The sequence below is a fragment of the Epargyreus clarus genome, unplaced genomic scaffold (genome assembly GCF_041222505.1).
Source record: "Epargyreus clarus isolate Ecla_fem2 unplaced genomic scaffold, WU_Ecla_fem_2.2 ptg000005l, whole genome shotgun sequence".
Classification (NCBI taxonomy): Eukaryota; Metazoa; Arthropoda; class Insecta; order Lepidoptera; family Hesperiidae; genus Epargyreus; species Epargyreus clarus.
In genome coordinates this window covers 11,179,431-11,197,831 of record NW_027332213.1, presented here as the reverse complement: position 1 = coordinate 11,197,831, position 18,401 = coordinate 11,179,431, and the positions used below count along the sequence as shown (strand labels likewise).

Here is an 18,401-nt window from a genome sequence, read left to right as displayed (position 1 = left end):
GACGCAAATGTGCAAATTGCTTGAATTAGGTAAGTTTTTTTTATAACTTTATTCATAGTACTTAAATACATTTATTGGACCAAGAATATATTTTAATAGATGTTACGTTTAATAACACACAACACAAAGTTTTAAAATTATATATATAGTTTTTTTCATTCGTTAATATAACGAAATTTAAATAGCCCGCTAATTGTTGAATCAATGTTGCCATACTAATTTGGGAAATTTTCCAGCTTATGTGTAGTATTCATACACCCATTAAAATGGACTACTATTTTATATTTTGATTATTTATTTTATTTTGCCAATTTTTATATCTGGAATATTAGGTATAAATTCAAACTGTGTAATTTGTATTTATTCTATATCAATATATTTAGTATTTATCCCATGAGGATAAGAGAAATAAAACTTTAAATATCACAAATTTTTATTTCTTTTTTCCTCAGCAGACCAAATCAACTCAAAGTGAATTGTCTACTTGAATTTCTATTTATAAAAATAGGGTATTTTCAATTCTACAACTAGCAATTCCTTTTAACAGAGGTAATCATAATTCGCAAATAGCGTGTATCATGACAAGCTAAAATGTGAAACTAAAAATTGCAAAGTGACAACTTACGAATTTACTAGTTTGGCGCGCTTCCGCTCGGTTGTGAGGTTGTGGAACAGCGCGCGTCAACTTGTGCCGTGATATAGAACATTCTGCCAAAATAATTTTGGCACCGGTATTCGTTTAAAAAGTGGTTAGCACTAAATTATATACGTAGTTTATTACAATATTTGAAGGTAATTATTATTTAAATATAATTTATGGATAAATTGCTGAAAAATATTATGTGTGACTTTTTGATCTTCCGCCAATTACGCGGGCATTTCAAGTTTGCATATAAAGTTGCGTTTTATATTTACGTATTGGCTAAGAATAGTACTTACCTAGTATACAAAATTACTGTATCATACAAAAAACAGTAGCTAATTGAAGATACAATGCGTGATAAAACTTGAAAATCTCCTGATAATATTGTGTAATTTGTGCATTTTAAATATTTTGCAGTCCGTGGCATTGCAATACAACACAATGACATGGCTGTTAGCAGTTTTATTCCTGTAACTTTACTTTCTTGTTTCTTTTTATTACTTACTATTTTTTATTTGGTTATTATTGGAAAAAAATATTTCCGAAAATATGTATAAAATCTGTGTAGAATTAGGCTCTTTGTATTTAAGTAATGTGAGCTGGTCGTCAGTATATAACATAGGTACTGTAGTGCATGCAAGGTAACATGTTGTTTCAATATTACCTCGTGAATCATACAAGGATAACCAGAAATAAATAAACAAAGTACGAAGTACCTTTATACTTATACCTACCTATTTTGATCAATAAAAATGAACCTACTTACATAGCATTAATTAGACTACAGATTTATGTATTTTATATTGTAGCATCTTCAATTCGGGGATTATATTTTAAAAAAATATTTTTATCTTTAACGACTTTCTGTAACCTTTCATTGTAACAATTTTTTAGATATCCTAAAACCATGTGGAAGCTACTAATAGTTTCCCTTGCAATCTTAAACTTCTATGGAGATTGTAAGTCTCACAAAAATTGGTCGCGAAGGGATGAAGCCAACGAAATCTCGGCGCGCAAACCACACAAGCATGCGGACCCTCCAGACCACACGAAGCTGATACCCATGGCCAGATACGTCGCACACAACTGTGGTATGATACTTTTATATAAATAAAATAGGTAGGAAACTGACATGTAGTTCTAATGTTAAATGACATGTTTATGATAAAGTACAAATTAGTAAGACTGTTTTCGATTAACATAAGGTAACTTAGGTACCGGCATAGGGTACCGGCTGCACGAGCTATTGGCCTACTGTCATGGTCGTAGTCCTCTAAGGGCACACACCTCACACGGGCTCAAAGTTATTTACATGGCCTTCAGCCGTTTAAATAACTTTGGACAATTAACTAGTTTGCCACCTACACTCAATTACCTACGGTATATAATGGCAAACGATTGAATTATTCTCTATAGTTCAAGGGAAAGACAATGTCTATTTAAATTTATCTATTAGCACAAGTGGTGACAAAAGGTATTGACGCAAAATACGACGATATTGATTTTATTGTTTCAAACTAACGATTAAATTAATGATCGTGAAGAAAGTATACTTATAGGTAAGGTAAGGTAATATTTAAAGATTATATTTAAGCACCAAAAATTATTTATTATTCTATTTTTACTTTCATAGATTGGGCGTCACTAGCGACGATATCAGTGTTGCCAGCTATTGAGGGATTCCCCTTCTCAAATGTAAAATCAATCGTCGATGGGTCCCTTGCAAATTCAACCGGGGTGCCATATTTCTACATGTCGCCTTTGGACTTCAGCGCTCGTGATTTATCGGTAATTTTAACCTACGTGAATGCGAATGAATTAAAATTGAAGTACCTATATGTATACAAATCTCCAATTGCAAAATAACTGCAATGCATTTTCAGAAAAACAGCCGCGCGACCGTTTTAATTTCGCTAGAAGAGACGAGATACTGTGAAACTCAGAATATAGACCCCGAGGACCCACGTTGCACCAGGCTCATACTTTCCGGCAAAATGAAGAAGGTATATTCAATAACTAAGTATATAAGTAACTGAATGTTATTTTTGAAGGAAATGGCTATTTTACCACAGGCAGTTGATATCATTTGAAAAACGAGTTACTTTTGTTCTTGAAAAGCACAAAAAATGTGAATAAAAATGCACTTACGAGTAATAATTACGTTAAAGAACTTTTTAGAAATTCGGTTTAACAATTTTACAAACTCTAAGTAAGCACTTATATCTATTACTAGATGACCCGGTGAACTTCGTACCACCTAATTATGAGTGACTATCTGTACCTCGTGGTTTCACTCGTGTAATTTATGTATTATGTCCATAAACTACTGGTAAATATTAGGAAATGGCCACAGGAGAACAGGAAAATAAAAAATACAATTAAATAAAATTCACTCTACCTCTCTGCACTCTGTTATTTTTTTACCGACTTCAAAAAGGAGGTGGTTATCAATTCGGCCGGTATCTTTTTTTTATGTATGTACACGAATTACTCCGCCGTTAGTGAACCGATTTTAATAATTATTTTTTTATTGTGTTATTTTTTATTGTAGGTTCTAATGAAATTACAAAGTCAGTTCATCATTGACTGGTCATTTAAGGGTCTGATAATGTGGCTCGGAGACAAAATATGTAACTCCTCAACCGATGGGGATATTTGAGTTGTGTTTGAAGATATTTGGTGTAAGTTCTAACGAAATTGCAAAGTCAGTTCATCATTGACTATTTAAGGGTCTGATAATGTGGCTCGGAGACAAAATATGTAACTCCTCAACCGATGGGAATAATTGAGTCGTGTTTGAAGATATTTGGTGTAGGAGGTTCTAATGAAATTGCAAATCATTGACTATTTAGTTAGGTTAGGTTGGAACACATAAGACAATATAAAACTAAGCGGGCAGGGCGCGGCAGCGCCCTGCGAGCGGGCGGTTCCAATCAATGTAAATTCAGACCGTACCTTAATTCATGATCACGTTTATACAATTTTATATTGTATTAATATAAATGTTATTATGTCATCACTAAAAAGAAAATAATTCAAATAAATGTTGGTTTAGTACATATTTCTGAAGTCGGCGCTCAATATATTTCGTTCGAATTATTTTTTACTTTGTAGTGACATAGAAGTCGGTTGTATTTTTTGTTATTTTTTTTACAAACACGCGAAAAGAAGTACCTATAACTTCAATAACGTTTTTTTTTAAAGAAAGTTTATTTACTTATAGTACTCTAATCGGGCTGTTGAATAGCTAAAAATGCTGAAACAGGTGTGTAAATAGAAAGGCGCTTTATAACAGTCTTAAGGGTTGATCTAAAAAAACAAACAGTGACTCAGATGCTTCATTATGTCTTATGATAATTTTCTTAGTGCTCCAAATTAACGGATATTAAATTAAAGTTCCATACCCGATTAAACGACCCTAAAGGTTGATTTTCCAAAAACGGTGAAAAATGTGTTCTATTATTTTGAATCAAAAAGCTAAATTCCAATTTTCATAGACTTTGCTTCAAAATCTGCCGATTTCTAAACGAAGTGTCTTCTAAAGCCAAATGCAAATTTTTACAGTTTTTGCTTCCAAATTAACGGATTTTAATATAAAATTCCAACCCCTACTTAACCAACTTAAGGGTTGATTTTGCAAATATCGTAAAATAGATATTTAATTACTTTCTATCGAAATCCTATCAAATACCAATTTTCATATAGATTTGCATCAAAACTGGGGGACTTTAATACAAACTTTCAACTCTTATTTATTCACGGAAACGCGGTCGAACAGGATAAAAAGTATCCTATGTCCGTCTCCTGGTTCTAAGCTACCTCTCCACCAATTTTCAGTCAAATTGGTTCAGCCGTTGTTGAGTTATAAAATGCTTCACGAAAACGCGGTCGAACGGGATAAAAAGTATCCTATGTCCGTTTCCTGGTTCTAATCTACCTCTTTACCAATTTTCAGCTAAATCGGTTCAACCGTTCTTGAGTTATAAAATGACTTCAAGGAAACGCGGTCGAACGGGATAAAAAGTATCCTATGTCCGTCTCCTGGTTCTAAGCTACCTCTCCACCAATTTTAAGCCAAATCGGTTCAGCCGTTCTTGAGTTATAAGTGGAGTAACTAACACGACTTTCTTTTATATATATAGATAAGCTCCTGTAGGTAAAAAAATACATCGATCTGTAATATCTGTCACCTCTAGAGATAAACGGTTCATATCGCGTTAATTACATGTTCTCTAATCAACAGTATGTGAACAATTGCACGTCTGCGTTATCTGCGTGTTATCGTATAGCCAGCCTATTGTTTTTAGGGTCGATACACAAGTTATCTCCGAATGTCCCCGATGTTATTGACGGCTTTAATGGATTAAAAAATTTATGCTCGGTATTACAGAAATCAAATTTAATATCAGAATTAATCGTTGAAACTGATTTTTATGTTCATAATGCAACTGCAGCGCTCCGCTTGTATTCGGACGTTTTTTAACTTTTGATACGGAAAATATTCGGATTTTTCAGATACATATTAAAAAAATTTTAATACATTTTGTGGACAGATATGGAAAATTAGAATAATTAGTTTTGGGGGTTTGAACATAAAATCAAATAAGTACCTACTATTTCATGTAGATAGAATTTACCTACCATAATAAAGTTAAATTCCTTAAATTATTGAAACTGCAGCTTTCATTACATTTCTCCCACCTAAATTACAAACATTAAAATAGCAAATATGCAAAAAAAAATCAGATGAATGCAATTAATTTTAGAGACTGCAACCTAGGCAACTAATGGCTTATTTGAGACTGATGATTTTATTTCACAAGTAAATTTTTATGTCATTGTTCAATTATTGTAATAATCACTATACCTATTCTCTTTCAGGTCAAAGAAAATACTCCTGAGTATACGTTCGCTAAAGCTGCGTTATTTGAAAGGCATCCGGATATGGCTAACTTCCCTGCAGGTACATATTTTATTTTAGGTACCATAAAGTTATGCACGGTAGGTATTTAAATCACAGAGGTATAAAAAAAGTCTATACATATATCTAGCAGTATAAAATGGATCGAGGGTGGTTATTTGATGAACATTATTTATAATCCAAAATATTCGTACGAATTAAAAACATTCGAGTTTAGATGCTGCGAACTTTTGGAATGTGTCTCCACACCTTTATATTTGAGCAATTTAGCTCTCAATCGATGCAGAAAACCACGACACGGAAAGGATAAATAAATAATGAGTGCATACCCTACTATACTTATACATACCTCTCGTAATATTATAAACGAACCCGGACGTTTACAAAGATTTAAAATATAGGTAACAAGTTTATGCGCCCTTCATCAATATGCAACGATCTTATCATTGCAATATTTCATACCTACTTTTTAACTTAGATCATTATAACAGTCACGTTCAACCTATATTAAATTATAATTCGCGCTAAATGTGTTTACTTGTTACGTATAGTAAGCACTTTTGCGGTGTAGGTAATCCGTAAATTAATTGAAGGTATGCAAAAATACTGCTTACGTATAGAAAAACTAGGTATAAGAAATAGTCTTATTTATATTCTGGACGTTGTCGTTTTTCTATAATGTGTAAGAAGTTAAAGACATCCGCTAATAAAACACGAATTTTATATACATATGTAGAGATGTAAAAGCGCTGCTACTAGTACTCGTATTACTACAAACATTTGACTCTTTTTGGTTCCACTCCGGCGGCACCACCACCACACCTATTTCTGCCTCATAACAGCAATGTTAAGCGCTGCTGTGTTCTGGTTTAACGAGGGGGGGGGGGGCATATTTTCCCAAGCCGTTACAGCTTAGTCCTCAGGGGTAGCGGCGCATCTGGTCGACCTCAGGTAGGAATAGGTATCTTATCCAATCTGGGGTTGATTACAGATGTCTAGGAGCGGCAATAGCCACTTATCATCAGGTGCTCCTATATTATAAAACAATCTAAACATTACTTTTCCAGATCACGACTGGTTCGTAGCTAAACTGAAGATAGCTCAGATAGCCATGATCGACTGGTTTGGCGGCGCTAAGTACATTCCCGTGAGGGACTACCTCGCGTACAACTACACGGGAACCGAAATGCTGCATTACCACAACGCGCATCACAGATTACACAACAAACAATAATTAAGAAATAAGTTATCGTCAACAAATATCTTGCGGAGATCGTTGTTATGAAAGTAACTTGCAAATCCGACAAATTATGCAAAAATAAGTATATATATAAAATATCTATTTGTTGGCGGATCACTGCAAGTTTTAAACCTATTCACTAATATATTTTTATACAAAAAGACGAATGTGATATGATTTTTATTGTAATAAAAATATAAACAAAGTAGAAATCTCCACGTTTAGTGTTTTAATATCCCATTAATTAATGTAAATTTACATTTAATTAGATGCTGCGTGTGGCACGCTTGTCAAATTATTATGCACATTCTATGGCTATTAGGTAGGTAAGTGATGTAGGTATTTTATATAATTTACATTCACCTGCGATAAAATTTATTATGGAAACACGAATAAAATGCATCGAATAATAGCGAAGCAACATAGGTAGGTACTCAGGTGATTGATGTTTGTCGCTTATCATTATCCCCTTTGCAATTTAGATAACGCAGGATGTTTGATATTAGCTTTATACAGATAAACATTACAAAATGATCCAGATCCTGCCAATACAGAAAATGTACCTACTTTAATATTTTACCTTTGATAAGTAAAATAGTTGTATTTTACCATCATTAGCTGTAAAAGTATGACAAGATATAATGTAGTACAGTTTGCAGCAACAATATTTATATTAAAAAAATATTTAATACTATTAATATTTGGGAAAAGAAATATTTAATGCATGGTTAGTATTTATCATCTTGACATTATGACCCTTACAAAAATGATTACGCTACCAATAAACAGTAATCGATAAAAAGTATTTTTAAATTGTGATTTTAATATGCATATACGAATTCGTTTATGGCAGTGCAAATTAACGATAATTATTCTGATAACAGTTTAATTTCATAATAACTTCGTTATCTAACTACTTCAATGTATACAAATACAGATTTGCACCCGATATTATAAACGTGAAATTATTAGTGATTATGAAATCATGTCAAGACGTAACGTTGGTTAATGTTCATTTTTAAGCAAAATTTACTAAATATTGGCTTGTTATGAAAAAATAATATTATATTATAGAGGATAATAAAATAATATTATAGAGGATAATATTATTTTATTCCCTTAAATTCAATGAGTTTTTCAATTAATTGCCTCTTAATAATTCCTTCCTTTATATGGGCCATTGATACCATAAAAAAGATTTTAAATTTTGACAATTTAATAACATATTAGGTTTATAACAATAAAAATGCGACTTTAAAAACAATGGAATTTAATAATCGTATTATTTTAATTTTACAAAATTTATTGCAGCGTATGATGTATACGAACACGTAGGACCGCATACAAATTAATCACTACGATATATTTTACAGACGTAATAATAAATAAGTCACACAATAGGTACACATTACTTTGGAAGATTTTTAGGTACTTTCTGTTAATAATGCGCTTTAATTATAATACAATGAAAACTCTTGTACATTATAATAATTGGACTTTCCCATTACAATGAACACACGAGGCGACCGGAGGTGTTATATTTGCACTGTTGTTGTATGCGTGGTGAACTAATGCATTCACTGGTTCTTCATTCAATCGTTTTACATCCAAAGGCATGGCCATGACCTGAAATTAGTAATTTAAATACATTTAAATGAAAATTACTAGTGTAACGTCATCAATGTACGTAAGTTAAAAACAGTTGGAATTTGTCCAAAAACATACTGATATGTAAATACACGTTCATATAAAACTATCCTGTATGAATAGTATATCATGCTCCCTGGAAAATTGCTACTATCAATCAACCATACAAAGATCTGTACTATATAAACATATATTACTCTGATTTCCAATACACACAATTTCATTATCTTACATGCACTTAAATCTTATAATTAATCTGGTAATTTTATGATACGAGCAAGTGAACTGATTATATGATAAATATATTACAGACTTATATCTGTACTAGCAAATAGGGTATATTTACAATTTGGATAGCTGCAATCGTTTTATTATATTGCATCTTGAAATGGATCCCTCTCCATATCTAAGAGAGACAAGAAGTGAATTCCACTACCTAAGGACTAGTAAGACAAATTATTTCCAACACTGTAGGTACTACAAAATCATAGTTTGAAATACTATCAATTGACATTGTAATAATAAAATTTTATATACTCATAAATTTAACACAAAGAAAATATTTCCTACACTATCCCATGAACCTCATAGCTCAATATACTGTAAATGGAAATTATTGTAATAAAACTTTATCTACTCGTAAATTTAAAAATAACTATACATAAACATAAATAAATTCTGGGAATGCCAATATTTGTAACGATTTACTTATTTTGTAGATAGTGTCAGCATTTTAGAACTTACATTTTCAGCATATTTTTCGCCTTCTGTTATCGTCGACAAGTTGTTGAGGTGACTAATGTCTTGTTTAGTGACTGTGCTACAAACATTCTCCGAAAGTTTTAAGTTGACGGATGCCATATCCAATATATTTGTGGAATGTGGCATTGTTGCATTGAAATGGAGATTTCCAATGGGTCTATTACAGAGTTGGTTGGTGCCGGTATATTCAGAAATAGCGATATTCTCTAGCCAATTCTCATGAAGGCTGTACAAATTCTTGTATGTACATAACATCATGTCCCTTGCTCTGCATCTTTCATCTAACAGTTGTTTGATTGCTTGTTGCAAATTAACAGTTTTCTCAGTCAACAGTTTCTTGCAGACTGCTAGTTCTTCAACCATTAAACTATAAAAAATTATTCATTTAATATTATGTCTATTACTGCAATAAAGATAATATATGATTAATATAACTTGGATTATATTACCTGCTTGCAAGAAATTTGCTGCGCCATACTTCACATTGTCCTGCAAGCCATTCAGTTTGTTCCTGGAATGCAAGAATAATAACTATTAAGAAGTAATTTCTGTAATACATTATTGACTGCCTAATTCCAATACATAAGTACTCGTAAGTGACTTGTTATAGAAAATAAATTGATAGCAAATATAGCAAACTGTTCAAAAGAAAACATAGTGATACAGCACACAATACTGTCTGTCATTAGTAAATAGAAATACTCTGTACTATAATAGTATGTATCATCATCACTATTTTATAGTACCAATATTATACAAGGCTCTCCTCTTAATATGAAGATTATGAATATGATTCTTTCTTCAATATTAAAGCATTAATATGCATAATCAGCAACTGATCAAAAGTTCTGACCACCCTAGGCTAATTATGAAGATGCGTCCCCAACGTTACGATAGACCTCAAAAGTATATTAGTTTTGACTTTTTTTACTAGCCTGAAACTAGCATCTCATGCATTACCCAAAATCATGATAAGTAACTTCAGGCTACCAATTAGAAAACAAAATACATGTTATGTTTGGCCGCATGACTTGTATTGGCTTAGTTAAAAATTTTAAAATTTATTGTTAAAATTAGGGACTCCCAAGCTTTTTCAGTTCACAGTGCATTTAATTTTAGTGTTTTGTCTCGGTCTAGTAGAAATTTGTAGGGTAGTGATGCTAGATTAATATTGCGGAAGACACAATTTTGGTGTGCCCTCCCGATCCTCGTTCCCTAGGCTGCAGCCTAATTAGCCTAAGGATTAATCAGGCCCTGTGCATAATAGTGTGAGATAAAAATCAAAATTACACTTTTTATATACACATTAATTAAGAATATTCAGCCTACTGATTATAAAATTAGCTAAAGCGGAAAAATAAAATAATTTATATAAGTGCTCCTTAGGTAAAAAGTGTTGCCTACCTGATGTGTCGATAAATGTTGAGCGGAATTAAGCAAGGCATTTGCCAAATGTTTCTTATCCTCATTTAGAGACTGCACTTGAGTCTCAAGGTCTTCACCCATGGATGCCACTAGCATTGTTTTCAGTTCCTTGTTTACCTGAAAAAAAAAACAAAAAGCTGCTTAGTGATGCATAACAATGATTTACAACTATTATAAAACAAGCAGTTTAATGAGACTACAAATAAAATGTATTTAAAATGATAATTGATGATAACTTAAAATGATATGTGTTTGTCATTTATATAGCAATTTTTATGGTATCTTTGGAAAACAATTACTTATTATATTAAATGATCTTTTGCAAATAAGCAATTATCAAGTTTTTTGTTATGGATTAAAATGCAACTGAATTGAAAACAACTTCCAACTTAAAAATTAAGAAAAGTTCCTTGTCTGAGAATATGTGCCTTTGTTTGAACATTAATATCTTTATTACCCTAAAAATTACCATTACAAGTTTGCAATTCATGTGTGATAGCAGTTCCAGAATCCCCCGGAATATATCCCGGCAAGCAGACATCTATTCCAAATTGAAGCCTATTTTCATATAAAAATAAAGTACCTTATACCTGAGCTTGCTGCTTCAGTTGTTCTTTCAAAATTTCATTTTCCTTTGTCAGGGCATCCAGTTCTTTCTTTAATTCACTTTCTGCAATACCTTTATCAGTTTCTGCGGTAGATTTATCTCCAGTAGATAGCAACTTCTGTCTCGGCCTGAACTCATTCAGATTTGTGTTCATTTGCGACATCTGTGATATTAGAGTGTTTATGTCCATATTGTTTCTGGACTTTTTGGAACTGTGCGAAGCAATTTTTGGAGTCATTGGTTTAACAGCACCAGTGTACGGTTCGTAAGGCACGAACTTCGGGCTCTTGGAATATATCTGCGAACTCTTTTTCTCCTTAACGTATGTCTTAGCAGGATATATCTGAACTAGACGGCCAGGTACTATGACTTCTTTAGTTGTTTTTAAAATTGATTTCAGTTCCACTTTTTTTGGAAACTCAGTGACATTTTCTTCAGATTCCATTCCATCGCCAGCGGTCCTTGGTTTGCGCATTATTTCTGATTGACGGAAGTAAATAGAATGTAGTGAAATGTTTTGCTCTATTAATTTGCACAACAATTAAGTGTAACTTACGTAGACAGCTTTTAACAACAATATACTTACTTGGATTAAAGATAGATGAAGAATTCATGATTAGGTAACGTTATTTTGAACAATTTCAGTATTAACAAGCCACACAACGTAATTTTATGCAAATAAAATTATTTATTGTATACGTCGTCTACGTTGATGTCAAACTTGATCAGTTGACCATCTGTCAATGTCATCACTTCATCAGTGTTGTCAGATTGAAAAAATATTGGGAGTTCTCAGAAATAAAGGCAAAAACCTTTTTAATAATTTTTACAGATTAATAATACATGTCAAAATTAAATGACAATAAAAGTTAATTAAGCCATTATTCAAACTTTAAGAGTGCTTAATACATAGCAACTAGATATATTAAACATTAATTATATTGATATAGTCTGCGTAAAACTGGTAGTCCGCTCTGAATATAGAAAAGAATCGCGTCGTGAACTTCAGAGCGGACTAGCAGTTTAGCGCGGACTATACTTAATTAAGTATACTATAAAAAAAAAACAATTTTATACCCAAAAATTTATTGTAATAAATAAATCTCAACCAAAGGATCTTCCATATTAACTACTTAGGATTGGAGTGCAGGCATTAATTCTCCATTAGCTTGCATCTCCTTAATTATGTCTAATCCCCCAATTAACTCCCCTTTAACATAAAGCTGGGGGTAGGTTGGCCAATCAGAGTATTCCTTCAATCCTTGGCGGACCTCTTCATCAGTCAAGATATCAAATGTATCATACTGGATTCTGTAAAAGAATGTATGTTTTTAATAAAGCTATGTTATTGAATATGGCATAGATAAGCAACTTGGACATTTCTGATCTTTGATCTTAAATTTACAACAAACAGATTAAAGTTGTATGTTTACATAACATACACTATAATTATGTTATACAATACATGTATGATGATAGAAATCTTAGTTATTAAATGCATAGGTTTCATTTTCAAACAGCCTTGTATAACAACTCTTCATTTAGGACTAGAAAGATAAATTTACCTCCTTTTTATGGATAGAAGAATAAAAATACTTTTTTTTTTAATGTAAAAGTAGTAAAACATGATACCTTATATTTTTAATAATCCAAAGTTTAAAGTTATCTAAGTTTCATTATATTATTAATACCCACCCTGTTTCATTGAGAATTTGAATAAGAGTTCTGCTAAATCCGCATCTCGGAGTATCTCTATTTCCTTTCATAAATACCATGACATTGTGTTTATTAATGAGTGCTTTCAGTCTTTCCTCTAAGGGTTGCTTAGCAGCGGTGACTGCACTAGCCTTGCCTTGACTATGTGACTTTATTTTGGCTGTGATCTGTGCTATGTCAGCCCCATCGACTCTGTCCACTGGTGATCCATTTTTAAAAAGCAATACAGTGGGAACTGAATCAACCTGGAACAAAGTTTTTACTTAAAAAATGTATTATTTGTAGATGAACAAAATAAAACAGAACAGAATAAAAATTAGTTAACCCTGACTTTCGAATGTGAAGCCACTTTTTGCCCAATTGCAAAGAGTAATGAACAAATTCCCATGTATTTGTATATCTTATCATTATAAGATACAAATACATGGAAAAGTTTTTCAAAATGTGACATGGCATGACAGTTGCTGATTTTAACAAAATAGGTGCTGTTGGCAACAAATATTATAAAAAAAAGTTATAAGATATTTTTTACCAAAATATCTTTATGCTACGAGAACTAAAACTATCAAATGTAACTAAAAAACACTAATTTTTATATTACCTTATATTTCAATGAGATTTCTGCTAATTTTTCAGCATCACAAATACCAAATTTACTTCCACTGCTTTGTATTTCTGTAATTTTGAATAGTTCTGTGAGCACGTCTGTAACTTGACCACATTGTGCTGCCCAGTCTGCTGAAAAATGTATTGCGGTGAGGGCGGGACTCCTGGAAAATTAAAAAAAATATAAAATGTTTTTTATTCCATTTATTTTCATAACAAACGAAAAGTGTACAATCAATTAACACTAATTAGTTAAGACAGAAATAAATAATATATTTGTATAGTGCATTTTTTTCACATTAGAAAATATTACCATAACAATTTTATGAATATGCTAATTTATTAATTAACTAATAAAATCGGTTAGGTAAGTAAATTTGTATTTATTATTAGGAATAAAAAAAGAGGTAAGTTTATCCATTAATTATTTTGTGAAAGTTATAATCTTATGTAACAAGGCTATTAGTCAACCTGACAATATATTACAAGCATCTTATAAAACGTCGCAATAATTAGAAGTGCGTTGTTTTATAATTAATTGTATAATCAAATATCTAAAACAATTAATACTTGGGAATGTTAAGAAACCTAATATTTTAATTTGGAATTAAACTTTATGTATATCGACTTTGTACTGTCTGAATATATTCGAATATGGAATACCTAAACAATATTTACTTGTATACTTACTTAATAAAGCTATAGAAATCCTCGGTTGTATCGATTCTATTGACCGACATTTCTTTTTAAGGTTATATTGGCAATTAACTTACGATACTTATTCTTTGCTAAAAAATGGACACTATGTGCTTTTATTATTGTAAATTCTGGTTCAACAACTTGAATTATATTTAATGTTCGATCTATTTTAATAATTCTTTCACAATCACAACCTACAGAATGACATTATAGGTTAGGCACCATAGATTCATCATAGTTATAGTCACAGAGTATCAAATTCATATTTAAATTTTAGTCAATGGTCAGAATGTCATTTACTTATCATTTTCATCAGTATTGTTATACAATATTTATGAATCATTATGTCGATTAATTTGATGATATTAATCAGACAAGTACATCGTTTTTCAGTGAGTGGTGAGTCTGAGTACTAAAGTTAATACATACCACTGTAAAAAGGACGAAAAGCCGTTGTTTTCTTGCAATAAAATGCCAAATATAATTTTATTATAGTCTGTGATATCAGTCAACTTGATGTCAATATATTGATCGAGATTATAGGGATACTGCTGTCAGCTTAAGGAATTTACCGACTTTTAGGCTAATGATGACTTTTGTATGTTAATTTATAAAATCTCCAACTTGCCTTAGAGTAGAGTATAAAATCTCCAACTTGCCTTGCCTTTAGAGTACTTAACGCGGGAGCAGTGAAAATAAAGCAGATAATATAATAAATTTACCCATTATTTTTATTCATTATAATCCTATCATTACTAAATAAATCTAGAGAATATATTTTTAAAATAAAATCATGTAAGTATCTGGTTAATGACTGCAAGAGATGAAGATGAAGGTCCAATAGTTGATATTACTAGAAAAAAATGTTTTTGATTATATTTTCACATTATCATTTACTTTTTTTCCAATACATTAGAGTTAAACTATTGCAATAATTTATACATTTACCATCGTAATTCTTAGGCTACTTAAATGTAAATTTACATCCTCTAAACTAGGCGGATTGGCAATATTGAGGCTAGATATTCGGCAACACTGTACGATGCAGTTGTCATAGTCAGATTGTATAAATGTATATTTTAATTTTTTATCTGTATTGTTATGCTGAGCCAGGGCGGTGAGATTGAGGTTATATAAATTATGTTTTAAATAAGGGGAATATTAAGCTGAATTGAATTCGACTGACCTTTGAGAACTATTTAAATAATATATTTTCGAAAAAATGGCATCGGTTTCAACTGCACCGGCTCCAGGCATGCATCAAATCGATCTTTCTAAATTAAGTCTTCCCCAGTTGGCCCAGCTTAAGCAACAATTAGATCAAGTAAGTTATGAATTGTATTTACTTATTGTTACTTTGTTTCAAATATCGAACAAATATGCACTGTTTTCATCATGATTAATACTTATTGCGATGTTTCTAATTTATGTTTTAGGAATTAAACGTTTTTCAAGATTCGTTGCAAACACTGAAAATAGCTCAAAGCAAGTTTGTAGAGTCAGGCGAGAGCGTAGAGAAGATTACACCAGCGACGAAAGGCAAAACCATTCTAGTTCCTTTAACTGGATCTATGTATGTACCAGGCACGCTAATGGACACAGATAATGTCATCATTGATATTGGTACTGGATATTATGCTCAGAAAGTAAGGATTTAATTTCTTTATATGTTATGGATATGATAATCTGGCTTGTATTTATAATGTGAGGGTATTTAACCTGTAATTTCATCCATATGGTTATATCTTGAGCTCCACAATTGCCCCAGCTGGCTTCACATCTTATATTATTTTGTCATAGTAGTAGAATTGAGTAGCTCGCGAGTGAATGGTATAAAAGATACATATCTTCACCAAAGAGCTAATCCCTCATCAACTCCGATTATATCTTTTATATCTCGTTACATGGTCGAGTTCATAGGTTCAAATGATTCTGGATATAAGATCTTCTTCAACTCAACAGTGTTATACTCACTCGCGAGTCAGTGATGAGTCAAGTGAGCGACTGACTGAGTGAGTCTGAATTGAGTCAAATGCATTGATTGAGATACATAACCCTATATAGGTTACTATACTCTTTGTACATAACAGTTATGTTTACGTATTAAACAGTAAACTAAAATCTTTCTTTTTGCTAAGGACATGAAAATAGGGATATACAAATAGCATTGGCTGTGATAATTTGATCAGCAAAACATTTTGATCTGATTTTCTGAAATACTGATATATAATGACGCTTATATTGTTACAGAGCTACTGAGCTAAAGTGAGCTACTGAGCTAAAAGAGTGATATATATCACTGAGTTCAAAAGATATATCTCTCTCTTTTCACTTTAGTGATATATTTTGCGCACCTCTACATAGTAGTTTGATAAAATTATATTATTATTATTATATATGATTTTGTTGCTTTATTTTTACTATTAAAATATACTATTATCACAAAATACTAAAACAAATTATTTAAAAAGTGAGATTTATTTTTAAAAAGATAAAATAGCATCTTCAATTATGGTGAATGTGAAGTTTCATGCTTATTTAAAAAAATATATGGTTTCGTTTTGGGCTCTTTATATTCCGTATATTGTGTGTTGTGTGTCTAGTAAAATGATACAAGTTAATATCTTGGAATTATGTAGGTTGTTGAAGATATAAAAGATCTGTTTCTTTAAAAGAGCGACATTCTATTACAGGACATAGAAGGTGCTAAGGACTACTTCAAAAGGAAAGTACAGTTTGTGACAGAACAAATGGAAAAGATTCAAATGATGGGTGTAGAAAAAACGAAAGTGCGAGAGGCTATATGTATGATGTTGGAGATGAAGATGCAAGCTCAGGCACAAGCACGAAAAGCATCCACCTCATAACGTTAAATTATATACCGTTTACTAATTTGCTTGCTTTTAAGTGTTTAATCCCGCAATAACAAATGTACACCCAAAACTATGCATTTCCGGTCTTTTCCTGTCATGCAGTTTCGTGTCCACATGGATGTTATCTACATGTATTCTATCTTTATAGATATGTTTTCTGTAATGCAGGCCACACACATGTGTTCACTAATACATGTGTGACAGGAAAGAGGTCCATTGTTTTATACTTTTTTTTAGCATGTCATGGCTGTTTAGATACAATATAGATAAATAATTTTGATCAGTTAGATTTTTTTCACAATTTAAAATAATAATATTTAAAATTCTCTTAAAGAGACTGGCAATTCCCACACAATTTTTATTTGACTAGCATTCATTGACAAGTAAAAATAAAATGACCAGTTTTAAATTTAGAACCAATACTGCACTGTAAGCTTTTTATGATACATATTCTATTTACATATTTCTGTTAATTTATGTTAGTCAAATCTTAATTCATTTTTGGCAACCAAACTATGTTATTCAATGATCACAAAATATACAGGTATTGATTGCCATTTTGTATGATAAACTTTTTTGTTTGAATGGGCAACAAATAAATTATTAAAAGTATTTAACAATTTACTGCATGTCTTATTTTTATATCATTTCATCTAATACCCTATGAAATTAAAGGAAAAATAATGTAAGATCTGTTTGGAAGGCCCTCTATATTAGGAGATTGTTAAGACTTGAGCAACTTGTTATTCCTTCGTTTGGTCTTACCTTCGACATGAATGATGTTGAATAAGTTATGTTGCAAGGCATTTCTGGAGTGCTATTCTATGAGCTTATTTCTCTAACGGACACCAATAGAGCTCTCTTTTATTTATTTCATTTGCCTGATAGGATTGATTCATTGGTAGGGGTTTTTAATAAATACCTACTTATTAATTGACATAAACCAATAAAATTATTCTAGAAAGCTTTCTTATTTGGGATAATCATAGATTAGTAAAGATTACTTACTCCTAACAAGAAAATGTACCCAGTTTTGAGAATTGAAATAGTTGCGTAAAAAAGTTTTGCCACGTCTCCGTGCTAAAATGTCCCTAAAATATTTGAAATAATTATTTATTTAGTATGCAAATTACGCAGTATTACTCATTTATTCGTAAATTTTCTCAAAAAATGTTTTTATTTGACAAAAATTCAAAAAAAGAACTTACTAATAAGCCGCTTGTGGCTTCATTCAATTTCAAGGCGGCGAAGTATCTTTACTA

The 18,401-nt window shown here is 31.4% G+C and overlaps 4 protein-coding genes across 4 annotated transcripts; 2 read left to right on the top strand and 2 right to left on the bottom strand.

Annotated features, from left to right (window-relative positions):
• Window positions 1–552: 552 nt before the first annotated feature.
• On the top strand, window positions 553–7,022 carry CREG (Cellular Repressor of E1A-stimulated Genes). Its single transcript, XM_073073159.1, has 6 exons — window positions 553–792; window positions 1,538–1,734; window positions 2,277–2,431; window positions 2,527–2,646; window positions 5,525–5,606; window positions 6,632–7,022. The coding sequence occupies exons 2-6, from the start codon at window positions 1,551–1,553 to the stop codon at window positions 6,796–6,798; spliced, it is 708 nt and encodes a 235-aa protein (XP_072929260.1). The 5' UTR covers window positions 553–792; window positions 1,538–1,550; the 3' UTR covers window positions 6,799–7,022.
• A 1,035-nt stretch (window positions 7,023–8,057) lies between these two features.
• Window positions 8,058–11,990, bottom strand: LOC140742287 (golgin-45). Its single transcript, XM_073073157.1, has 6 exons — window positions 11,832–11,990; window positions 11,229–11,725; window positions 10,618–10,755; window positions 9,663–9,724; window positions 9,196–9,580; window positions 8,058–8,430 (listed from the first exon to the last, which is right to left on the bottom strand). The coding sequence occupies exons 1-6, from the start codon at window positions 11,857–11,859 to the stop codon at window positions 8,287–8,289; spliced, it is 1,254 nt and encodes a 417-aa protein (XP_072929258.1). The 5' UTR covers window positions 11,860–11,990; the 3' UTR covers window positions 8,058–8,286.
• A 324-nt stretch (window positions 11,991–12,314) lies between these two features.
• Window positions 12,315–14,511, bottom strand: Grx3 (Glutaredoxin 3). Its single transcript, XM_073073160.1, has 4 exons — window positions 14,258–14,511; window positions 13,563–13,731; window positions 12,941–13,206; window positions 12,315–12,556 (listed from the first exon to the last, which is right to left on the bottom strand). Exons 1-4 carry the CDS (start codon window positions 14,305–14,307, stop codon window positions 12,379–12,381), a joined length of 663 nt encoding a protein of 220 aa, XP_072929261.1. The 5' UTR covers window positions 14,308–14,511; the 3' UTR covers window positions 12,315–12,378.
• An 826-nt stretch (window positions 14,512–15,337) lies between these two features.
• On the top strand, window positions 15,338–17,763 carry Pfdn5 (prefoldin 5). Its single transcript, XM_073073163.1, has 3 exons — window positions 15,338–15,590; window positions 15,703–15,912; window positions 16,960–17,763. The coding sequence occupies exons 1-3, from the start codon at window positions 15,489–15,491 to the stop codon at window positions 17,131–17,133; spliced, it is 486 nt and encodes a 161-aa protein (XP_072929264.1). The 5' UTR covers window positions 15,338–15,488; the 3' UTR covers window positions 17,134–17,763.
• Window positions 17,764–18,401: the final 638 nt, after the last annotated feature.